This window comes from Anneissia japonica, unplaced genomic scaffold (assembly GCF_011630105.1).
Source record: "Anneissia japonica isolate Jap-2015-1 unplaced genomic scaffold, ASM1163010v1 scaffold1005_len2656397_cov198, whole genome shotgun sequence".
NCBI classification, from domain to species: Eukaryota; Metazoa; Echinodermata; class Crinoidea; order Comatulida; family Comatulidae; genus Anneissia; species Anneissia japonica.
In genome coordinates this window covers 1,825,573-1,852,261 of record NW_022683792.1, presented here as the reverse complement: position 1 = coordinate 1,852,261, position 26,689 = coordinate 1,825,573, and the positions used below count along the sequence as shown (strand labels likewise).

The 26,689-nt window shown below is 34.3% G+C and overlaps 1 protein-coding gene across 2 annotated transcripts; it reads left to right on the top strand.

Annotated features, from left to right (window-relative positions):
* The first annotated feature begins 120 nt into the window (after nt 1–120).
* LOC117102232 (roquin-1-like) lies at nt 121–26,689 on the top strand. 2 transcript variants are annotated; one of them, XM_033242458.1, is made up of 15 exons: nt 121–257; nt 9,447–9,860; nt 11,724–11,957; nt 12,805–13,028; nt 14,002–14,154; nt 14,773–14,905; nt 15,561–15,682; nt 16,087–16,193; nt 16,605–16,772; nt 18,104–18,372; nt 18,713–19,410; nt 21,026–21,897; nt 22,279–22,375; nt 22,521–22,685; nt 23,251–26,689. In XM_033242458.1, the coding sequence occupies exons 2-15, from the start codon at nt 9,512–9,514 to the stop codon at nt 23,332–23,334; spliced, it is 3,675 nt and encodes a 1,224-aa protein (XP_033098349.1). In that variant the 5' UTR covers nt 121–257; nt 9,447–9,511; the 3' UTR covers nt 23,335–26,689. The 2 variants fall into 2 exon arrangements, with proteins under 2 accessions (XP_033098349.1, XP_033098355.1); XM_033242464.1 differs by lacking the exon at nt 121–257 and adding an exon at nt 3,793–3,945.

Below are 26,689 nucleotides of genomic sequence, written 5' to 3'. Positions count from 1 at the left end.
AAATAATAATAAAATATCGCTGAAATCAATTTATATTGTTTGCGAAATCTAATGACGCGTTGAAGCAAATTGGAAACGAACTTTAAACGCGACCTCCAATATTGAACGGAAGTTGTGTGAGAGGGCGAGAGTTAAGTGAGAACGTATTGCACATTCATGCGATTTGTTGTGTATACCACTTATAGCCTAGGGCCTAGCTAAAGATTGACTATTAAAAAGATATGGTTTTTATATTTTCAACGTCTAATACACGTTTGGTAAGTAGACAGAGGCCTAGTGGTGTCATGAACTATTACGTTTACTTAGTGAATTTTCAGGCACAGTCACTGTTGTCTGGGTCTGGGTGAATGTGTCGACAACACAAGCTGATGTTGACACACTGCGTTGGGCCTACCTTTATGCGGCAGAGTGGAACAACCTACTGATAAGCCTAGTGGTAAGAAAATGTCTAGGCCTAGCTAGACCTACGTTAGAGCTTGTTCAATGCTTCAATGTAAGGAAGTGAGGACACAAACTAACTCTCTAGGGCAATTAAGAGTAGGCTAGGATTTGTAGTCCTGCGGCAAAGCCTATCCTAGAACTAGGCCTAGCTCTAGCCTGGCGGCCCTAGGCCTAGAGGCATAACTAGGCCTAGGTCTAACTAATCCTAGGAGTCAGGACCTTCTAGCCTGGAATACCGACAGGCTAACCTGTACCCATGCCAACTTGTACCCACAACTCCTACCCATAATTTTGGCTAGCTCGTACCCATAAAGTTGGCTAGTCTGTGCCCAAGTTTAGTGCAAGATATAGTTAGCTGACACCCGCCCTATATAGTGTAGACTCGTATCCGACCAGTTTGTTAAAACCCTGTTTGCCGAAACCCAGCTTGGCGAGTCCGTGGCCACCTTTCCGAAACTCAACCCAATTTGCTGAATTTTGCCATTATCGTTGTAAAAAATGTACAGCATACTGTGCTTTTGAAAACAAGATAGGTGGGTCAGGGAGGAGCTGTATTAAAAGGCAAAATGCTGGGAAAAAAACAATGCTGTGGGAAAGCACACTGGAAAGATTGGCTATCAGTTAAAATTAGAAATGAAATGAAATGAAGGATTAAGCATCGTATCCTCCCCCACCCCCCATTGTTCGACACCACGATGAGATCGTCGGACCAAAAATAACAATTTGCCTATCCAAATAATGTTATTTTGATTGCCAATCCGTATAAATAATATTGTGGTCTAAAAGATATAAAAAATATGATGTATTTTTTAATTGGTGGAGCTGGCTTGACCCTAACCTTAAACTTAAGTTTTGCTATCTTGATACACTATGGCATGTTGGTGCCATTTGCTATATCATTATTTTAAGTTGTAGAAAAAATAAAAAATCAGATCAGCTTTGACTCTCATGGAATTAGGGTTTTTAGAAACTTTACTTATTGCGGAAACTCTTTCACTTCTATTCTTGGAATGGCAGTTTTGGTACATTTGCTCGCAGCATCCAGGGGTATTTAGGTACCTGGTGGTAGGATGGTTGAGATGTCACCTTTTTTATTTTTTTTTTTAAATGTGAAAGTAGTTGTATAGAAGTGTTAGACTGAAAAGCTCATGTTATACATGATCTTCAAAGTTAGTCTCTGTGTGCTGCTTCACTATTACCTATTATTAATACCTTTGAAATATTAGGACAATTCAAATCTTGTAGAGCTTTCATTTATAAGCTGTTTTTGAATTTATACCATCGCTTCCTCAACCGCTTTGTGTTTTTGAGTAGAATTCAAAATAAAACAAGGACATTTCTACCGTACCTCTTCCATTAAGAAAGCACTTCATTAAATTATTTAGGCCTTTGAAATTCCCCTGGGGCTTTTTAAAGATACTTTCTCATTTTTAAAATGTTATTCAGTCCCTAAATAGTAAGAAAGTGAAAATTGAACTTGGTCATTTATGAGGTTGTTGGGTATTTTGAGCAATAAAGTGAAGTTATTGTTTAATAGACTACTGTTATGCCTTTTCTGTGTTTGATCCTTTGTTATCTGAATGAAGTCTAGAGGGGCAGGCAATGTGGCCACTGTGACAAATAAAATTATGTGGGGGGTGCGTGGTGGGGGGAAATTAAGGCCAGCTTAGACAGCGTCGGCCGACGCAGCCCGACATGTATGCAGTGGTAAAAAATAGATTTAACACATTCGCTGCAACACCCCCTTACCTAATTGCCTTTTTAGGTGAGGTTAGAAAATTTAAAGAATAGGCACCTCTAGATGCTCAGAAGTGGCACTCATACTTTTATTTTCAATTTATTTCTTTTAAAATTAAGTTATTTTTCAATTCTAAATTATGCTACATTTATGCTACATTTTGATGAAATTATGTGTAGCATTAATGCTATATGCTACGGGGTCAAAATTATGCTAAAAACTCATAATTATTCTACAAATGGGCACTATGAAAGGACTAATAAAAATAGAACTCTATTTTTACTTTAGTGTGTTATCCCACTGTTAGTCAGCTAATCTGCTTCAAGTCCCAACTTGTTCTTATACATTTTGCCCTGGGCATTTCATGCACATATTTATTTATTATTTTTTTTTAAGTTTTCAATTTTAAAACAAGCAGGGTCAGTTACCACTTTCCCAGAAATGGTAATTGTAGTCAATCAATAAAAAAAAAATTATGAATTTATTTTATATGTTTTCACAACCTATTTGAGTTTTCATCAGCAAGCAAAAGATTTTACTAGGGCTCAATTTTTCACAAGAGTGCAGGACTATTCCATTCTGAATAGGGGACACAAGAAAGGATTGTCTTAAAAGTTTGTGCCTAAAGATATAGGAGTACTAATGTGTTCTGAGACCTAATAAAGTCAGTTTGTAAGTTGCTTACTTTAAGTAAGTTGCTTTATTAACAATATAATACCAGCTCTTAAAAGATTTTCCATGCCAATTAACAAATACATAAATAATACCGTTTTCTATATATAGAATACATTACATCACAGCCTAGTATAGCACAACAAATTTTTTTTGTGACATTTCCAGATTTTAACCATGAGAGGGTGCTAAGGCATCCTACCAAACAAAGTTATAATTCTTTTCTTAATTGATACTGTTCTTGTTGCTATTGCTCCAGTTATCAACATTATTAAAACACTTAGAGTACTGTACCTTTTTACTGTTAATAGTTCTTAGTAAATTTACCCATATTTATTCTCCAAAAAAAAATAAAAATTAAAAAAATAAAGAAAACAAAGAAAAATCAAGAATGCAGTCAGTATGTGTTTGAGCTAATACTACTACATATTTAAAAAGCTTACTTTATTAAGTAAGTTATTATATAGCTCTAAATATATTTTCCGTTCCAATTATTAAAAAAAAACGTAATTATACTGTTTTCTGTATATAGAATTCATTATGTCAGAGCCTGGTAAGCAAGCAAAGAAAATTTTTTGTGAGACTTCAAGAATGAGTGCTAAAGCATCCAAACACTAAATTTTGTATTTTTAAATAGTTATTTTAATTGGAAATAATGATTCATATGCTACACATTTATTACAAATTAGTCGGTACTCGACAGTTTTCTGGAATTTTTTTTAATGTGTCACTTCAGTAAATCTAAATACAAATATTATATTAGTAATGTAAATAGCAGCCATGCTTACTGTACTAGAACTTTATAATAGGTTTTCAGCACAGTTATAAATAGATGCCAACTAGGATACATTGTTTATGACCTTTTTCCCAATCTACATTACAATGTACCTATAAATAGATGCCCTCCAAAAAGTTTCTGCATTGTTTGTGTATTGTAGCAGGATTAGGTAGTGATGAATAAATTTTGTCACCATTTGTAAACATCATATAAATATCAAGTCTGTGCCTGCAGCGTTCCAAGTCACACTTGCACTGTACAGACATAAAGTTGTATTTTACCTATTATTAAAGTACTTTTTATCAATAAAGACTTGGTAAGTTTACAATTTACTCTTTTTACAAACAACTTGAACTTGCCAGAATTTGAACTGAAAGGTCCACTGATTAATCTCAAATATAATACATGCTCCAAGTATCGAAATACTAACTATCCAGTCTGTTTCCATGGTGATGTGACCATCTTTGGCAAAATCTTACATATGTTGATTTTTTGGGATATTTTTAATTCTTCAGGTTTTAATCTTTAAAAAGGTGTTTATTTGGCAAGAACTGATCTATTCTTGTGTATTCAAATCATTTGATATCTGCCAAGTAGGTTCTGAGAAATCAGCTTTCAGTAGTTCAACTTAGATGCGTGTATTTTAAAAATTAGATTTATTAAATGATAGTTGAAGAATTGTTTTCCAGAATCTCATATAGCATAAGCAGCAAAAACCTGAAATTGGTCAAAATACTGAATCACTGGTTTTTTTGGATGCTAGTGCTAAATTTGAAATTTCGACAAATGTAAGTTTTTTGCCATGGAGCCGGCCACTGTGATAGTAGGTTAGCCGATTAGACCTTAATGTGTGTTATTTAGCATTAGAAATGGGGTTTCAAAAATATTTTTCACGTTTTTAAACTGCAAGTAAACATACGAGTAGATGGAACATGTGATGCACTAAAGCCCTCTCCAAACTATCAAATTTTATTTGACAAAAACATCTGACAAGCCTATAGTAAATGTGATCACTTTATGATAGCATCACATCGTGTCAGTGACCATACATAAGCACATCACACATCACATTGGCGAGTTGTTAAGGCAGGGGTGCTGCAACCTTCAGCCATAATATTGGCGCTGGTTCGAACGGCATGCTCGCCTATGGTTCTTTTGGGTGAACAAGTCTTCTCGGATAAGGACTATAAACCGTAGGACCAGGGCTCATGTGCACTTTAAAGAACCCAGTACATCTTTGGAGACTATTAAGAGGTTACCCCGATGCACTAGTTCATACAACCCCTAAAAGAATCAAGAATAAAGTCAATATGGAATTATACAAAAATATTTTTGATTTTCTATACCCCTTTTTCAGTTTGGTCACACTTCCATTTATCATAAGATTAATGAATTGTATAATAAATAAATATAAGACGCTGCGAAACATAATAAATTACTGTGTAAAGAAATCAAGGATTTTACTGCCTTCTGAGTAATGATGATCACCCACCTTTGATCTTTTTTTCTTTTATGATGGAAACGAAGTCTAACCAAACATAGGCTTATAAACATTACTGTACATTTTGGAGTAAATCTTACATTTAATGTACATGTTTACAGTATTGTTGTATTGTTGTCATTTGATGGTAGATCTCAGAGCTCTTATATCCAGACTCCTGATATGGAGCTTAGATAACTTTGTGATTTCTAACACCTTCAGCTTTCCATACTGTATTCCTTCATCTGTTTACTCTGGTACCATCCTTCATTCTTCTGAGTGATATGCACAAACCAGCATACAGGTAATCAGCACTTCTACTTACAAGCTGTAATACATTAAATTGAGTTTATCCTTAGGTTCTTGTGTAATCATCTTCATTTCACATAAATGTGTTCTCAAACTTTTCTGAGCAGAAATTGCACAAAATTGCCAATATTTTGTAGGCACCAGAAGGTTTAATCCTCGGGATTTTTTCTGGGGGCACTAGAGGGCTTATCCCCTTCCTCTGGATCCTTATCGTACCCTTGTAGGACTATATTCTAGAGCCACTACTACTTTCTCATCAGTAGGCCAGAGAAGCTAATGCCTTAGTTTGTTGGGAGAGGCATGGTATGCAAGATGATTTGGGATTGCCAGTATTATTAGTAAATTCTTAATTTTGAGTTTTATTTGTGATGAAGTACCCAGGTACTAGAAGCAAGTAGAATTTTGTAATTATTATCTATAAATAGACTTCTAGGAATACAAGTCATTGATAACTTGGGAGTGACAAACACTGATAATGTAATTTCCAGCTTTGTAAACATTGATAATTGCTGTACTTTTTTGGCTAGATATATTTCAACCTTAAGTATAATTGATATTATGATTTATCTATTATAAATAATACAGTAGTGGTCTGCAGATATTTACTATACTATGAAGAGTCTATGTAGGTCTACAGTATGTAAGATTGCATAATCGACCAATAAGTTTTACCAGTATACATTCGATTGTTATTCTTGTAATTTTTGCGTTTAGTACAAAAAAAGAATTTTGCAAAAAGGGATTAATAAAATCAGTATTTTGTTATTTATATTACCAAGATCCAATAGAAGCATCATTCTAGGTTCATGTTAAAATTTAATTTAATCATTTCTTAGAATCAGTTATGTAAACATATGGTTATGCAGTTTAGCAATGAAAGGCCTTGTGTAGCTATTTAGTACTGTAGGTTGTATGCTATATAATTTTAGGCCTACTCAAAGTGAACCAATGATTGTCAAGTTTGAGAGTGCCATTTTCACCACTTTAGAACTGCCATAAGTATTGCATGTTTCTTCAGATCGGTTGTGCATCAATCTCAGAATGCACATAATTGAATTTACAGTTAATTCTAATACCATATTTATACGTATCATTACTCAGTCACCTCAGAACCACCCTTATATTATACAATTGCGAAGCCTGAAACTAGATTTGTCATTTAAACACAATTGGAATTTTGTGCATTTATACGTATATCGTAAGAAAAAAGCTTTTTACGTAAGATCTGGCAAATTACTGTTGTATCTTAAACCCCTCATGACAATAGCCCTTTAGACTAAGAAATATAAAAGACTGGGTTCACAATGATTCTGATTGTTTATGTCCAAAGACTTCTCTGAATGAATCATTATACCCATACATACAGTAATTATATAATTTATTTAACAACAGAAACACTTACATAATGGTGCTTTTCAAGTATGTGAAAGGCATTATAGTATGGATAAAGGTCTTTTTTATGGGTGAAATCCGGCTATTGCTTAGTCACTTACTCAATATACACTCTTTCATAATGTACGGTTTACTAAAAGTCCTCTCTGTTGCTAGTGTCTTTCTCCTATATCACAAGTTATACAAAAATCTGATAGATATTATGCTGTTGTTTGCACTTACTCTACATTGTCACAAGTAATGTAGAAGCGGTTGGCACATCGGTTGTGGTTTTGACTCCCAACCTCGTGTTCAGTTGTTCGAAACCCTCGCTGTGCAAACCACTTGTATCCTTGTGCAAGGCACTTTATCTACGGTTGCCTCTCTCCATCCAGAAGTGGGTACCTGGTAGGTTCGAACACAACTGCGCTGATTACTAGCTGCAATATTATGGAATTCTTCCCAGGGAGCTGAGTATGTGTTCCATACATGTTTGATCCAATGACTGGGGTAGTAATGTGAAGCAGTAAGAGGCTTTATACGTGAAGCACTATATAAGACCGACATATTATTATTATTGTTATTATTATGCTGAAAACTAGCCGTTGCCTAAGTCACTTTTTTACACTCTCACAAGTATGCAAAAAGTTCGATCGTTATGGAGTTGTTGCTTAGTCACTACTTACCTATATACACACTCACAAGTATGCAAAAAGTCTGATAGATTTCCAGGCCCTGTTGTTGCTTAGTCACTTACTCATATAAAACTTTCACAAGTACGCAAAAAGTCAATCAAATATTCGGTATATTGAAACGAAACATAAAAGAATGTTCCAAAGCCATCAAGAATTCTGCATACTTGGCCCTTGTCCAACCTCATCAGAAATATGTATCTTTTGCGATCTCACATGAAGCTAAGTACTGTATATCAATATGCTTGAAATGGTCCAGAGACGTGCTGTATGTTTCGTCCATAACAACTGTGACAGACAGGCTAGTGTCACCAACATGATAAAGGACCTCAATTGACACTGACAATCTGTATAAATTAATATTAAAACCTACCATGAAGTGGTATAATAGCAGTGCATTAGTTTTTCTAGAAGTGTCAAAGTTTGGGTGCAGCCCTCTACATTAAATCAAAAATTCACTTTGTCTCTCCAACCCATTTTTATGCCCACCCCTGGTCTATACTTATAACCATGTACATACTTTTCTGTTTATTTTTATTACTCATATTTTAATTTTCTTTTTGTATTGTAATACTTTTATTTTACTTTTTTAATAAAAAAAAATGTTTCTTCATTTCTATGACCTTAATTAATTCTGATTAGCTTTGAAAATTAAAAAAATACTGACAAACATTAATGCAGAGGAATTGAAGAGTGATGTGTCGTGTACCTGCAATTCAAGGCACAAGGCCTGCCAGCTTGGGTCGCAGACACCCTAGCAAAAATCAACATCTAAACTAGTAGACATACAGTAATCATTAATCAGAGAAGCAGGTCTAAAAATATAGCTCTAAAGATATAGGTCTAAAAAGGGAATTTATTAGACCTATCAATTGTGTCTAAAAAAAAAAAATCATTTTTAGCAAAATGTCTAGATTACTTTCAACCAATAATTCATTGGACATTCACAATAGGCCTACTGGATTCTGGATTCATGAGTAATCAGTTTCATTTTGTTTAGGCCTATTTATTTATTTTACCAAAGAAAACAAAATTATGAAACAGAAAGAGAGAAAGTTGGTTGGGTGCAGCTTAAATTTTTTTGTTCACACTCCTTTTTTGGTTTTTTCCTATGGATATATCAACAAGGGCCAATTCTTTTTGCTTGACCCAAGCGCTGAGAATTTGGGTTTTCCCCATCCTGACAGCTGTCTACAATTGGATATCATTGACTGGCGTTGGTTTTTCCCGATGGGATTTTACAGTAGTTGAGGAAAATCAGTCTACGACAGCACGATAGCAATTAAAAGCGAAGCAATAATATATATAATAACTACATTGTAGTTGTATTTAGTAATACCGGTAGTTTTGCTATCTATGGTGATATCCTTGACGTTCAGTCCAGGATATATACGTTGAACAGACTCTCAGGGTCAGTTCCAGAAAATAATTTATATATGCCAAACTTTTGCATTGTTTCATGCAGTACTTTACACATCAGTATAGTAAACTGAGGCAGAAACTGCAGCCATATAGGATGTTACACAGGATATAGAAATCACCATCCATTTTCACATAGTGAAAAACATAAAAAACAATACAATTTATTATACAGGTCTACTTCTATTAAAGTACCCCTCCAATTAAGGACCACTTTTCTATTTTCCCATTAACAAATGTTGTTATCTTTATTATTTAATTAGAGACCAAAAACTGGGAAACATGGTCCCAAAGGTGGTCTTTAATTGGAGGGAGGCCTTTATTAATTGCCGTGGTTATTATTGTTATCATTATAATTGTCAATGTGGTTGTTATTTAATATTGTTCTTATTATTATAGTTATCGTTGTTATTTTTATTGTTAATTGTTATACATTGTTACATCTTCATTGTTGTCAACATTGTTATTATGTTATCGGATTATTATGAATTGTTAATGTTATTTATCAACACCATTATTGATTATTATTGTTCAATTTTTCCACAGAGGGTTATTCCTATTCAAGATTTATTTATTTACTGACAGTATGACAATGTGACAGAGAGGGCACAATGCCAGTACAACCGCCCCAATGGACAGATTTCCTCTCCTGTCCAATTTGTTATACAGTCTTCAATGAGAATGCACACAAACCAATCAGTCTAGCATGTGGACACACCATGTGCAAACGATGTTTGGCAACTCTTTCCAAAAAGCAGTGTCCGTTCGACCAAGCAACTATCCAGCGGGATGTGGACGAGCTTCCGGTAAACTTTGCCCTTCTGCAGCTGGTTGGGATCGAAATCTCACTGGAGAGGGATGTTATGCCGTCTAACATCATTGACCAATATGTTAAACATTACGCTGCCGCTAAGAAATGTGTTGAAGAGTTAGCACTATACTTGAAACCTCTTGGAAAAGGTAAGCTTGTGTAACGCTACTTATTTATTAATTCATTTTATATAAACTTTATAAATATGGCAAAACTTTTCTTATATGTTTTTTTGCGAACTGGCTGAATGCTAAAAATAATGATCCAAAAAAAAATATTTTTTTCTATCAATAAATCTTTATTAAACATTATATTATATTGTAGCTTAATTTGATTGTGTATTTTATGTTTTTGTGTTGTCAGAGAGAAAATGAATTTCTATTGTCACAATAAATTAATCTTAACTGTCACAAAGTAAATTCCTTTAGTTTAATATTAATAGTTTACAGTAGTGTACCGTATATACCTCTGTGAAATTGACAAGTGCACTTTACTCTACATTTCCTATAGTTGTTTACCTTTATAGGTATTGTACGCCAACTTCCTGGTTTCCGACTCAAAAAACCCTCGCAAGGAAGTGCAGTAACTTTCAAGGAACAAGGAAGACTCAAATAATAGTAAAAAAATGTTTATAAAAAAATTAAAAAAAAACACTGAACAGTTACTTCCTTAATCTATTATCCAAGAAATCCGTCATCATTATTTTCCTTTCGGTTGCTGCCTCTGTACTATATTGTTGGCAATTCCAATCAGATAATCTTTTATAAACTGATGTAGCTCTATCATCCTGTTTCTCAATTTATGATTTGGTGTATTTATCAATTTATTTTTATTTTGTGCCTTTTTACATTTGATTCTGTATTGTGTTGTGTGTGGATCCTATAATTTTTCAGTTCAATAAGTGGTGTAACATTTGTAGAAATAACTGAAAAACCCCCTCAAAATTTCAAATAAAACATTAAATTGCTGATTTAAAAAGATCAAATTATGTCCTCAACTTCCTCCAATGAGACATTATTGATTTACAGTAAGATATAAAAATAATATCTGTTTTATAGATTTATAGACGTTTTATTGCAGAAATCAATTATGTTCAGCCCATTTATGGTCTAGGCAAGAATTATAGGAATGAAAAACCAGTACTTGTTTAACTGCATACAGTATCTCAGATGGTACCATGGTTTAATCATTTGCACCTGGTTACCCTTGACTCTGGTTTACCAATATTGCGAAAGCAACTAGTTCAGTCGGTTAAACTGGTGGTAGCCACTGTGTGTACGCTGAATCGAGGAAATATCTTGGTCCCCAGTTGAATTCCCATCGCTGCTCCCCTTCTGTTTCAGCTGGATGTCTGAAATTCCCGTTTCAAAAAGGGCACCATTGTTTGGATGTGAGGTTTAAGCTGACTATCCCATCCAAAATTAGGGATCTCCTTGTAATTCATTTAAAATTATTTATTAGGAATTTTAAATCTCATTTATCAACACTTGCATGTGATGATTAGCTTTTTTAAATTGTATATTTAGTTATTTACATTCTTCAAAATTGTTATTATAGTTTTAAATTTCATGTTTGAAACAGTGTTCTGGGAGACCAACATTGACAGTGATTGAGTTCACTTTTTTGGAAGCCCTTCTCTGCACTGCCGTCATCCTGTTCTTTTGTGTGTTTTTGTATGTATAAGAAGAAATAAATAAAATGAAATGTTTGTTCTGCGTGCAAAATGGCTTATATGCACGTTAAAGAATTCATGCAGTACACTCTTAAGAAAAAGAGTAGGGGATTGTCCCTGTGTACTGCCCAAATCACCACCACAAGGAACTCACTGGAAATAAGTCTTATTGTATGGGCTATCCTTGGTGTCTATCGCACCAAAGAAATCCAATCCAATCCAGTATGTGCATTCAGTTTTCCTTTACCTGAATATTGTAAATAATCATCTCAGTTTGGTTCTCGCTATCACATGTTTAATCATCTTTAACACCTTCATTTTAAATTGGTGAACTCCACAGGTGGTACTACTGTTGGAGCATGTGCACTTAGTAGACCGATGCAAAGAAAATTGGTGGCGCTTCTTAACTGCCAGCTTGTTGAAGATGAAGGACGGTCAAGGGCTTTGAGGGCAGCGAGGTCACTTGGAGAGCGTACTGTGACAGAACTCATTCTTCAGCACCAGAATCCTCAGCAGCTGTCAGCAAATCTTTGGGCTGCTGTGCGTGGAAGAGGCTGTCAGTTCCTAGGCCCAGGTAAATACTTACCTAGGTATATTGGTACAGATGCACTTGAGATTTGTGTACTCAAGCTGCCATATCGATAAATCAGGGTTCATTATCAGTGGCTGTTTCAGTGGAGAAAATAGAAAATTGTATTTAAATTTAGGTTTGAGAGTGCCATTTCTGGTCATGTAGAGGTGCCATAATATTACTCCCTCAAACTATAGTTATGTAACCTATTTTTTGTACCAATTAAGCTACATTTACACTAGACACGATTACGACACGACAGCGACACGATACAGGTGTGCACAGTGTTGAAGAATACAAACTATGCGATGATATGTCGTCGTCGTCTCTAGTGTAAATATACATTAGCTTTAGCAGAACATTTACAATTAATCATTTTCAAAAATTTTGGGGGTTTATGTTAAGAAAAATCTGAAAGCAGTGTGAATTGGCTACGATTAAGCTTTGTCCACACTATCGAATTTGATGTGACAAATTTGTATGATGTGCCCAAATATGGACATGATGTGCCCAAATATGGACAGGATGTGCTCAAATATGGACATGATGTGCCCAAATATGGACATGATGTGCCCAAATATGGACATGATGTGCCCAAATATGGACATTATGTGCCCAAATATGGACATGGTGTGCCCAAATATGGACATTATGTGCCCAAATATGGACATGGTGTGCCCAAATATGGACATGATGTGCCCAAATATGGACATGATGTGCCCAAATATGGACATGATGGTGTCATATTACAGCCAAAGAATGGGCATGTCACATTTTTTTGTCGCATAAAATATGATAGTGTGAACAGAGTTTTAAAGAATTTCATCAAATTTTCCTTTCAAATTTGCAGCTATGCAAGAGGAAACACTAAAGCTTGTTTTGCTGGCCTTGGAAGATGGCACTGCATTGTCCAGGAAAGTTCTTGTGCTGTTTGTAGTTCAGCGACTTGAGCCCCAGTTCCCGCAAGCTTCTAAGACCAGCGTTGGACATGTTGTGCAGTTGTTATACAGAGCCTCGTGCTTTAAGGTCACAAAACGGGATGCAGACTCTTCGCTTATGCAGTTGAAAGAAGAGGTAATGTAATTAAGGTTTCAACATCTTTCTATCTCTTCTGTTCTATAAGTGAAGTATTAAATGGTCTTTTTTTTTCTAAAAAATGAATACATTATCTAGGTAGTAGTAGGCAGGAGATAGAGATAGAATTAATTTTGTACTTGGTAATAATTTTAATGTTCCCTGTTTCTGTTTATAGTTATGCTTCTTTTGTTTGTGCTGTTTTGGTTTTGGATTTGGATTGTGTATCCATTATTGATTCATTGTAATGTCAGTCTTGTGCTCTGTCTTTATATACCCGAATATAAATTAGGTCAAGGGCATGTTATACCCTTCATGATGAAAGGGCAGTTCTTTAGACATGATTCAAACCAGGTTTAGGAAGTGAAATCAATGCAAAGTTTTAGAAATAATTTAAACCACCAAAGCATTGCATGATAGTTTAAGACAATATATCATTGTCATTTTACCTGATCAAGGCTACTGAAACCTGTAGTTGATATGTTTATGAAAAGAAAAGTTTTCAATAAGCTAATTTAATTGCTTGATTTCAGACTGTGAACTTAACAATACAAACCTAATAGCAAAATGAAATGTGTTAATTAGGATAAAAAGTATCTTCTCTTTGATTGCTTGATTTCAGACTATGAACTTAAAAATACAAATGTAATAGAAAAAAGAAATGAGTTAAATAATTCAGAAAAAAAGCTATTCCCTCTTCCATAGTATACATAAAATATACTGATTTTTTCCTATTAATTTCTATCTAATTTAGGCCAACTAAGTGTTGTATGATACATCTTGACACAATTTGTTTTGAGGCCTCGTCGTAGAACATTAATCATGTTTGATTCTCTCCTGACGAACTAGGCCTACCCAACACATTCTTATGAAACCTAACATGACGAAAAATCTCGATGGGCTGTGTCATGCAATACTAAGATGGATTTATGAGTAATTATCATGCTGATGCTATTAATCTTCTCTTCTCTAGTTCCGTAACTACGAAGCTTTACGACGAGAGCATGATGCTCAGATTGTTCAGATTGCGATGGAAGCTGGTCTGCGGATCTCACCGGAGCAATGGTCATCGCTTTTATATGGTGATCTAAATCACAAATCACACATGCAGTCTATCATTGACAAGGTAATTAAAAAAGTATCTGTTTAAAGATATGCTATCAAAGTTGAGCAAACAAGAAAATATCTTCCTATACTTTTATCCCTTAAATTGTCTGGTATGAGTGTCAGGATTTCGAGTGATTTTTGATATGTGTCTTGTTGGAAGTTGATTACTTTACATAGTGTTTTAAATGGGAAATTCAGTGTTTTCATTTAATAGTTTTCCCACATTTTCACCAAAGACAGAATGTTTCAGTATAGCATGTTCATCTGCTATATTAATGTAATTTGCTGGAGTGTTACAAAACAAATAAAACCCTAACCTAAACCTATAATGTACAATAATATACAATGGGTTTTTTTTTCTGAAATGGCTATCAAATTTAACAACTGGCCACTCAGAATGTGCTGATCTTTAAGTGAGGCTGTATGTGTATCTTTACAATCGCACACTTAGCCATGTTTCTCTATAAATGACAGCAGCATATTACAAGGGGTGGGATTGGCTTAGTAGCTTTGTCCATTAAGTAAGCCAGTGGTATATTTGCTATTTCCAATCCTTTGTCCAGGTGCCTAAATGTTTAACTCAAAGTATGAGGAAACATTAATATCTAATGATTTCCTATATGAATTTAATCTACAGTTGCAGACGCCAGCATCATTTTCGTCCAGCATCAATGAACTCACTATTGCTTTGCAACGCTCTGGTGATCCAGGTAACCTGAAGTCACTACAGCCTCACCTGGAATACCTGGCCGAGATAGATGGAAGCACAGGTAAGGTCTACTGAAATTTACTAGTGTGTCAAGTTGGGAGAAGCAACTTCCAGAAGATGTAATTTAATGAGCTTCCTTAAACACATTTTGCTGTATTTTGCCGGGGAGATAATTGATAGTACAGTATTAAAAACATGCAAACCTTGGGACTTACCGAGGGATTGGTGAGTGTCAGAAAGATCTTTGCTTGTTCACGCGAGTGCGGAAGACCAAGTTGATTTCTGAGAGACTTCCGCATCTTGCGGGAGACTTGGGACCCCTGAATAATTTCCACGTTAAATCACAAGTTTATTGGTAGTGAGGGGCTTAGCTCAGTCGGCTAAACTGGTGGTGCTAGTTAAGATAGTGCGCCGTCTTTCGGGTGAGACATTTAAGCCGTTGGTCCCGTGTGCATTATGCCGCATGTGCATGTAAAGAATGCAGTACACTCTTCGGAAAAGAGTTATGGATTGTCTCCCAGTGTACTGCCCAATTCACTACCAGAAGGACCCCACTGGAAACAAGTCTTCGTACTTGGTGGGTTTTCCTTGGTGTGATTCACGCCAAAATACTCCTCCTCATCCTCCTCCTCCTCCTAAAATAGCAATCAATATAGTCAACATTTGCCATTTTATGTGACTTTTGCTTTATTATTTTATTTGCTTTGTAATCACAGAGGGCATTTGTCCATCTTGGGAAGAATGCGAGAATGCGATGAGAGCTGTGAAGTTGATTGTTCAAGGCTTTGTGGAATTTGCACAAAATTTCAGCCACACAAGGAAAATGATGAACCAGCAGGTAAAGAAAGTGATTATAGATCCCAGTTCACTAATTGTTATTGAATTAGTGAACCAATAGATAAAGATTGATGTTTGTAACTCCTTTTGGGTAGCCAATATTTTTCCCCTACACCATTTGTATTATAATTGTTATTGATTTATTTTTTTAAATTTTGATTTGTTTGTTTATTTGATATAAAAATTCATATTCAGATTTTTTTTGTCATAAAGTGTAATCCATATGAGATTAATTTTTTGGAAATGTCATAAAGGACATCTTACAATACATATATTAAATAGAAATAGTATACATAACTGAGAGTGACAATATAAAGTCGACTATCAAGGTAATAAAAATGCTAACCGAGATATACTGTACATTTTATTGCCTTACTTTTCATTTTCATTCTATCATTTTTATAGACTCCGAATGTGACATTTAAAACAACTATGTGTCGAGACATTCAGAAGGGAGGCTGCCCTCGTGGTTCAAACTGTACCTTTGCTCATTCAGATAAAGAAAGGAAAGAGTAAGTATAATTCACTTCAACATATATAGTTATGTAGTCACATGTTTTTCTTAATCAAGAAGTGCAGGATTATGATAAACTAAATTATTTTCATCCCCATCTGTTAAACAAATATCATTCATCCCATTTTTTTTAACTTCCATTCCATTTGTTTCAACCTGTCTTTTAATCCTTCCAATCTTTTTCAACTGCTTCCTCCTGTTTTATCAATCCCTCCAATTTGTATTACTCCTCATGTATACCTTTGTCCTGTTTTTTTTGTCTTGTCTGTAACTGAACAAAACGCCTCTGGTGTCGCTATCAACGTACAGTCCATCATGCATCAGCTAATTGACAACAGCACTTATTTAAGTTTAATTATTTATGCCTTTGTGAATAACTTTTTAAAATTTTCACATTTTCAATTTGCAGGCATCGTGCTGAAAGTCGTAGATTGATGCAGACAATGACACGGCAGACAAGCCAATCAAGCGTTGGTGACAAACTTGAGCAGAAGCCGCCCCTACTACCTCGGGGATTAGGCCATGCAAGGAACATAACTTCACCAGTACCAAGGACAACTTTACCTGATAAGGACAGGTAAGCATAGTGGCTTAGATACTCTTCTAATCTCATAAAAACTCAGTTCAATTCTGTAAGGTGTAGATCTTTTTTTTCCCATATAAAAACAACTTATTTGATTGATTTTTAGTTCCTATGCATGTAATGCAATAGGAACTATTGTAATCACTCTTCACCGTTTTTCCTTTGTTTTTTATTGTGTGTAGTATGTGTGTGCGTGTGTGTGTAGACATTTATGCAAATGCGCATGCATCAAAGAAAAGTTTTTCGACATTTTGTTTTACCTTGCGATGCGAAGTTCGATGTGAAGTTTCTGCAAAGTTCAGTCAGGGCGCACGCAAATGATCAGCAAGTCGGCGCGGATGAAACTAATTTGGTTTTACAGCAAAAAAAATCAACTGCTGTAGCATAGGTATTTTTTGAAGAAGGCCTAAAATAAAACACTTGCTGAATAAATGCAAAATACTTGCTGAAATACATCGTTTTTTCATTTAGATCTCCATTTTTCACTCCATGCGACGATGTTTTTTTCTGTTGTATGAGTAGTCATATGAAGGTACTATATCCCCAACAGTTGGCTATGCAGCAATGTACCCTTTGAATGCAAATTGAAGACAAGTGAAGATATAAAGGTAGCCGACTGTTGGGTACATAACGACTATCTAACTTTCCACAAAAACATTAGGCCTAAGCTAGACCTAGTTCAGTACAGTAGTTACTGCGATGCGAGGGTGGTAGATCGTTCAGTCAGTGATATCATGTTATCGTCTATATTTTAATAATGTGTGTAAAATTTAAGAATGCACGGTGTGGGTCGCTTTCTTTGTTATGCCGTAGTAGTATACGTAGCAGAGTGACGGCAGCAATCTAAGCCTAGCCTAGGGCCTAGATAGTATACGTTCTTGATCATCGTAATGAAAACTTCGGGTGACAGACGATTGGGCCCAACTGGTGTTGACGATCGGACACAAGATAGCTTCAAATAAATTGTAGGCCACTGCCACCACCCCCACTCCTGATATCATTCCAAACTACTGTAAAATGAAATTACTGTATACCTAGCTAGGCCTAGGCCTTATGCCTACGAATTTTTTCAAAGAAATTTGCTAAAAATATTACTGTAATTGCCTGTCGAATTACATTACCTATATACACGTATACATATATATATGTATATATATATATGTGTGTATATATATATATATATATATATATATATATATATATACACACACATACTTTTTAAGTCATGTATCATGCATAGGAACATTGACGCCTGCAAGGCTCTGGTTTTCTATGTAAATTGTTTTATTGTACAAAAAAATTATTGGAAATTTTTATGATTTTAGGGAAAGTAGCTCTCCAAGTAATGAGAACGCTAAACTTGCTGCAGTGGTTGGTCATAATGATGGACTCCATTCCCGAAGCAGTGAGGAGGAGAGTATAGCAAAGGTGTATGGTCATAGAATTCACCCCCGAAGCAATGAAGACGAGGCTGTACCAAGAGTGTATGGTCACGGACGCCATCTCCAAAGCAATGAGGATGATAGTTTAACTAGGGTGTATGGTCATGGCAGACACCCTTCTTCCAACCCTCATATTGTGTATCACTATGATGGTGAGTACCGGCTTCAATCAAGAGAATTTTGATCTTAGAATTCACGTTTTTGACAGTAATATTATGCTCAGATATTGAAAACCACTGATCTGCCAGTATAAAAATTTTCTTTAAGATGTATGACATATTTAAATGTAATAATGAAAATGTTTCATTTTATTGAAAAAATGGATACTGTAAGATTGATTCAAAATTTCTGCTTAATGCTATTTTTTCATTTGGTAGGTTGTGTTGTGCTTTTTGCCTGTTCTGGGACAGCAGTTTCTTGTTTTTACTATGAATTTTTATTAAATTATATTGTATAAATACATTTTTAATTTAATTTTGATTGAAATTTCAGATCAATACTATTATGATGCATATTCTCATCAAGGATACAGATATGCGCCTGTACGAGGGCGCTCTCCACCTCATGGTCCATCACATGGTGTACCAGCTGTACATGGCCATCCTCCATTAGGCAGACATTCCCCAGTACATGGCCAACAACCAGGGCCTTATAGACATTTCAAAAATGGGCCTTACGAGGCTTACCCGAATTACCCTAAGCATGAGAGCAGAAAATATCCACCTGGCTATCATCAGGAACCTCCATCCCCTGATCATCACCGTAAAGAACCTCCACACTCCGATCATCGTCGTCAAGAACCCTCACTCACTGACCATCAACTGGGTTATTATTATACTTCCCATCCAAACGATGCAAATAAACATCGTCAACAACCACCATACTCATCAGAACGAAACGGAGGCTACAGTGGCTATCCCCCTCCCCAACCAGCTAATAGAGGCTGGGATCACCATATATATAGTAGGGGCTCTGAAGATATTGCAGCTATAGGTCAGGATGTTCTTTCACCGAAGTACTCATCCACGGAACGAGAATTCCTAAGAGATAAGATGGATGATGGTCTGCTTTTTAGAGAACATGATTTGAGGAACAGAAGAGATGAGTTTCAGGATGGTTCACAAAGAGAAAAAGAATCCAATGAAAAAAGAAATGATGGATCTGAAATGCCTGTGTTTCAGAGTTACAATGTAAGGTTCTTATTTCTTCAAAATATTTTAATAAAACAGAATTGCATTTTTGACTTATAATTTTATTTGTTTAATGTGATCTTCCAGTAAATGGTTAGTATATGCATTTTGTTAGGAATTTTAATTGATATCATTAAAAATATATATTAGGTATGCAAACTACTTACCACCTTCAAATGCCCAAGTAATTTTATTTGGCTTCTAAATACACTATTTTAGAAGTTTTTTTTTCTATGGCAGAAACAAATTAACAGTAGTGAAAATGGTATGTTTAATATGTTTCTTGCTTGGTAAAAAAGAAAACTTTACCTAAAATAAATTATTTATTATGTTGTTTGAGAGTTATGGACTGATTTAACTTCATCACTTCTAGAATCCAAGGTTTCTTTGTTGGTACCTTTAGTTGGTATTACAACTAAACAAATCTTAGTTCGAAATATAGTGGTTTTAACTTTTAAATAATTTTAATATTAAGCACATAAAGACACTTTTTTGGAAATGGGAAGAAGAGTGGTGTTTACTTGACTATTTAGTTTTTGTTTGTTTTTTGGTTTTATATGATCAGTTATCAACTATTTTGAATATTGGTCCGAGGACAACTTGGGTAAGGTCACCCAATGTGCTGCCTGTCATCACTTCTCCCTCCTTAATTTGCATCCCCCCTCTCTGATTCATTCTTCCTTCCTGATTTATATCTTCCCCTCTCTGATTTTTACCAATCCCTGCTTTACATCTGCACTTTTTGGTTTTTATTCTTTTTAATATCTCGCTCCCTGATTTACATCACCCCTCATCTATAGGCGTTTTACCTTTATTTACATTTCACTTTATTATTTACATTTCTCGCATCTTTTTATCTTTTCGTCATATTTACTATGTCCTTCTCTCCTTTATTTAAAGTGCATTCTTCTTATTTTTTCATCTCCCTCCTTGACTTACAACCCCTACCTGATTTACCTCTCACTCTACTATAAACATCACTCCCTAATTATTTTTTCTCCATGTTTTACAGCTTCTATTGGTTTTCGTGACCCCTTTCCCTGATTTACATCCCTTGTATAATTTCATCTTTTTTTTTTAAAATTACATTTACCTGACATTATCCCCATCTGTGATCCCTTTTCTGACTTATTTTTAAATTAATTTTGGGTGTATATTTTTTGAGGTGGTAGTTATATGTATGCATTTATTTTTGTTGTTTTTTAAAACTATTATTTTCCCATCTGCATGGTATTTTTTTTACTCATATTTGAAATAAAAAAAGAAAGAAACTATTGAGTTTAAAATATTGAATGTTCAAATTCAACATCAATTTCATCATTGTAATGTCATCATTTTAATTGTAATATCATCATTGACATCATCATCGCCACTACTGCCATCATATTCTTTATATAGGATGATGGTCCCCTTAAACTTTACTTTCTTTTTTTTTGTTGTAGTACAACTCCTTTAATCATTCCTAAAGTTCATATTTAGTTTAACTTGGGATGGCCTATTGGCAATCCTACAGTGATTGAGACTGCTTGTTTGGTCCTGGACTTGCCAGTTTTTCACATTTATACTTCCTTTGACCAGGAAATGAAAATATAATGAAATATGAATTTCATTACAGGCTCAAAGTATCGATCAACTGAATGAGCGACAAGCAGCGCTCATTGGTCTGCTTAGTGAAATGACTCCAAACGTATCAAAACACAGTGGACAGAGTGACTCGATATTTGACGATGAGGTAGAACCGTTCCACACTGGCAAGACACCTCGCATGCCTAACCATCAAAGGCCCCAGTATGGTGGTGACTTTGCTCAGCTGTACCGGCAAAATTCCTCAAAGGACAGTGTGATGTTTTCTACAGACAGTGAAGATTTCAAAGAAGCAGCTAATTCTGCTCGCTTTGATTATCTTCCAGCTTATGAGATGTGGAAGTCAAGTACACTCTCCTACCAGGTCCCTGCTAACAAAGAAGTCTGTACGAAGCTTACGCCGACACTCAGTAAAACTTACATACGCCATGTTTCAACACGAGAAGAAGATCCTGCACCACCGTATCACGATTTCCATGATATGGAGAAATTATCACTGAATGATTTGAAAAAAGAGGCGGAGGTGAAAAAATCACATCAGTATATTGATCATCATGAACAGCGTGAGAAGTTGATGTTGCAACTTGAAAAACACAACGAGTTGTCCCCACTTGTGATGACGTCAACCAGTTTGGTATCAACTGAGCCCGTAACTTTGAACTCACCAGAAAATATCTCAATTTCAAAAATTGAGCCAATATCGCGCTCATGCCGTACATCAAGCAAAATATCCGGTCCTGTACAAGTAAGTGCAGGGAAAAGTACGCCCACTGTGCCAGTTAAGCTGAACCTTGATTGCCACACTGCACCAGCTTTGCAGGAACCATCCGGATATTACTCTGGGTTCGCTCAGTCTCCATGGGCTACTGAATATTCAACCATATCCTTTGGAACAGGTCAAAGGTCAGTATAATTTAGTCATTGAAAAAGCATTAGGTATGATGAAATATAGAACATGGATGGGCAAAGAATTTAACATTGTTGCAAATGCTATAACATGCAATGTTAATTTTGTCTGATGCCGACCATCGAATAATTTGATACTGTATTCTTAAAGAATTTCAATGAATATACGCAAGGTATGCATTTCTTCAGGGCTACCGAAATGTAGCTGGTAAACTCTACAGGTGTCCTTTGTACCTATGCAAATAAACTATTTTTTTAGGGTGCCATTATGGTACTTAACGCAGTGCAATTTAATATCAAATCTTTAAAAAAGTCTTTTATGATACATTACATTGTATATGATTTAATAAGGATGACACAAAACTTTACTGCTTTCAGATTTCCTTTGGGGAAAACTGATGAAAATGAAGAGGAACAAAAGAGGAAGATAAAGGAAGAATTAAAGTTTGTCCAGAATCAGATACAGTTTAGGAAGGTATGAAATTAATGATAATGACCATGTTAATAATCAGTAACATGATTATGATGACAATACTGTAATTACCAAATGGTGTGTGAATACAGTATGTAAATGTAAATATATTGTGCGTATATATTATCATATTTACAATTTTCTTCAGGATGCAACAGATATTCAGTTGTTGGATCGTGAAAGTAGAGCCATTGCTGAGCATGATTTATCATGTAAGGTTGATCCTGTATTGATGGAAAATGAACAGATGAATGATCCTAACACATCTCACATGTTGATAAAAGACCAGGCTAACATGAAACCTGAAGCGAGGGTGAGTGAGAGCAGGCTTTAGAAAGTTCGTTTCTACAATGTCATGATTGTAGGATTGATTATCTATATTTTTTTAACTTTTTTTTTTTTTTTTTTTTAATTCTTTATTCAAAACCACTATAAGTACAATAGCAGCTCAAAGGGCCGAATTAGAGTACATATTTACAGTTTAAGATACACAATCAATAAAAAACAGAAGGAAACATCAGAAGTACAATAAAAAACAAAATTCAAGTACAAAGTCTAATAAAATCAAAATATAAAAATCTATCTCTTACTTTATAGAGAATGCTCTTTGTGATCTCAGTATGATATGTTTATCAAGCAATTGAGAGATAAATTATAAGATGTGTGTCTGGAACCTTTGTTTGTTTTGTATTTACAAAGTTACTTATAATTGGAACAATGGTAGTTTGAGATGATGATGAGTTATGGTAGGTGACTATGGAAAGTAATAAAATGGATTTTCAGGCAGAAGAATAAATGTCTTCATGATGAATGTTTAAAAAGCAGGATAGTTTTTAGTAGTTGGTATTAATTGATATTGGAAATTATTATTATTGTAGGAAAATTTGGTGTGGGCTAAGCACTGTTTTGGTAACACACCAAAAGCCCAAGCAAAACCTGGTGGAAAATCAGGAAAAAGTTAAGGGGCTTTAGAGGAGAAATGTCAAGCCCAGCAACTTCAACAAACAGCTGGTATGTGTACAGCCGGAAGTAATGAATCTTACTGATTTGATTGATAATAAAGCTCCCTATGGAGGGCGTACTAGATAGAGAAGGAACTATTGGATTAAAGAACGCCACACAAAAGGCTTTAAGGTTTTCCCTCATTTGTTTAAAGATATTTGTATGTATGAAATCTCTGCTAACTTGATATTTGTTCTCAGAATCATGTCAAAGTATAAATTCACTTGTGAGGTGTATATTTGAGATTAGAAATATAGTTTATTATGATATTATGATGGTTAAAATTATTTAACAAATATTATCCCATGATTTAAAAACTAAAAAAATTAAAATGTTACCAAGAAGAATGGACAATTTGAGAGGACATAATCTTTTAAGGAAACAGAATGTACTATTTATAATGGAAATCATTAATATTATAATATTTTCCTATTGGAAAAAACAATGCTATATATGGTTTAGCTTAATTATTGTATTGTCTTTTTAGACTTTTTTTATATTACATATTTATAGTTTAAGGTGATTTTTCCTTATTTAAAGATAAAGTACCATACTCTTATTATGATTTATTCATTTATTATGTAGAGTCCTACTTAATATTTTGTTATTGAAGATGCTTATAACATATGATATTCATCTGTGTTTAACTCAGTTTATATATTGAATAGTGATCATTCAAAATTGATTAATGAAATTCTGGAGAACGTATTTTTTATTCAGTATGACAAATTAAAACCCATGTATTGATGTTCGCAGAATATGGTAGTTATTTTAAATGTTTAGAGACTAACATCTCACAATTAAGAAGCAAACTGTAGTTTTTACAAAAGAAATGATTACATATATCTATTTGCTATTATTGTTATAAGTACAACCTTACCTTAAGTCTGCACCGAATGCTTTTGAATGCTGTGAATTTGAGAGTGATTTGTATGTAAAGCATTCTAGGCTTTTTAAAGAAGTCATATAGCAATGTGTAACTGTGTTGTTATAGTAACAGACCTACCAACAATAAACAAGGAGCAGGCTCTCTTTTGCATGGTCTATTAGATGAACTACTGTGTAACATTTGAGCATCTTAAATGCCGAGTAAATTTATTACTGATTACATTAATCGAATAGCGGGCTTGAGCATAATGCTCTCCCATGGTTTTTGGCTAGTCAGTTATCGTAGTTCCTCGGTTATAAGCCCACTTTCGCTAAAAGCACACTTGCTTTTCATTGAAAGTTACCTTCAAAAAGGCTACCTAGGACTAGCCATATAGGGGTACCTAGGCCTTACTATGGCACCTTTGTTGTTGGACTATGACGTCTATGCTAGCGTTTGCTATTGTTTGAAATTATGTAGTTATTCGTTATCCTACCATCTAAACTCAACATAATTTCATGTTCAAGGGATAGGCGTAAACCCAAGGAACTGATGTGCATAAGGTACTTAGATCCATTCCTCAATACGGTATGCATACTAACTTATTAATGTATCTAGGATAGTGATTTTAACATGGACAAGTGATAATAAATTACTTGCCTTGGGGAAAATCGTGTATTTAAAGGTTAACTTGTGCATGTAGTGTATCGTATATGGGTACATTATTAGTAAGGTTTTGTTTTGTGCAGTAACAGAACATCCTTTAATATCACTAAATTAAGTCACATAGATGCTCTATTTAAGTCATTTGCTGTTTTTATTTCATTCTGAGTTTGAAACCAGTTTATACTTTTAGATAAGCATTCACAATTTTATATTTTATTTTATGATTATATTATTGTTCATATACTGTAATTATTATAAATCTTAATATTATAATGCTTTTTTTATTATTTTTTAAAAAGTTTTATTATGAAAGCACACATCAATTAGTAAATAAGTAATTAGTAATGATAATTATTACTATTTGTTTTACTTGAAAAATTTGATTATATCATTTATATATAATATGGTTTATCATGTTAATTAAATTAATAGTTTATATCTACATCAGTGGTTAAAGATGTACTGTCTGTGTGGAGATGAATAAATTGTAATAATATACTTAACTACTAAGGTATTGGATGGAAGCTTTAAGATACCAGGTTGGTCCATGAAGAAGAAAAGGATTAAAATTCAAAATTTGAATCGATTACTTAATATGTTTAAGTTACTAGCTTTTATTTTAAAAATTAGAATGAGATTTTTCTTACCAATTACCCTTAAATTTGCTGCTTATCAATTTACAGATTTTGCACTGAAAATTGATCTGCATCCCATAAATAACAATTCAATGTTTTATTTGAAATTGTTTTTCCAAATTTTACCACAGACAGTAGAGTATAATATATATAGTATAGACTGTATAGATAAGCCTATTCACTGCTGACAATTGTTAAGAATTGTTCGATTATACGGTATACTTTTTCTTGGGATATTTCCATAATTATTTGGTTGTTAGACAACATGAAGGTATAAGAAAAGCGCTGATGGTACGTAAGTTACCGAAGCTAGTGACTATCTCCAGTGACAGGCAATGAGCTGATGTATGTTGGTAAAGATTCAACCCGCTATTCCTAGCTGAAAATGTCTTGGGTGAGAATGGGATGTGGTTTTTATTGCTTGGAACAAACTTTGAAGTTTTATCTTTTTGAGCTGGCTTATTCTGAGCATGCTTGGTATGTATTTTAGAGAAGTGTAAACTCATTATGAGTAGAAAATATGCTATATTATGCTGAGCAAATTTTACTTTGGAAAGCATAATGATCCTGATGCCTTTATGCCAGGATTGTTGTAAAAAGCAAATGTTTTGCTAACTACTGTATTTAATACTGCAAGACTTTATTATTTTTTTCCTTTGGAATTTATGAAAGTTAAAATTCTGGACATTTTCAAAGCTCATGAATATTCATCTCATTACCTGTCACTTAGTAACAGATCTATTTATGAGGTCTAACGAGTATATTTTTAACATGAACTTTTATGATAGCCAAAATTATTCAGATTCAGGGTGATACTGAGAATTCACAAAAAAAAAAACAAATGTCTGCTGACTGCAATTGCATGCATTATTTAAAATGTTTAAATATGGTAAATAGATGTATTATACCATTTACTAACTTACTGTATAAAATGTAAGTATCAAAATGTAGGTCTAAATCATGTCAAGTCAAAATTGACATAACTATTGAACCACTGAGCCCTGAATCTGAATAATTGTTTGGAATTCTTAGTCATAAAATCTTTATAGAGACCACTTTTGATAAAAGGTTGTCAATATTTCCTGTTTATTGCTAATTATTGCAAGGGAAACTATTAGTATTAAAGCACTATATCTCACAAAAGAA

Coding starts and splice junctions, on each gene's coding strand:
- LOC117102232 (XM_033242458.1), top strand. CDS start 9,512: ATGCCAGTACAACCGCCCCAATGGACAGATTTCCTCTCCTGTCCAATT. Junction 19,411..21,025: donor CTGTGTTTCAGAGTTACAAT/GTAAGGTTCTTA, acceptor ATTTCATTACAG/GCTCAAAGTATCGATCAACT. Junction 22,376..22,520: donor ATCAGATACAGTTTAGGAAG/GTATGAAATTAA, acceptor AATTTTCTTCAG/GATGCAACAGATATTCAGTT.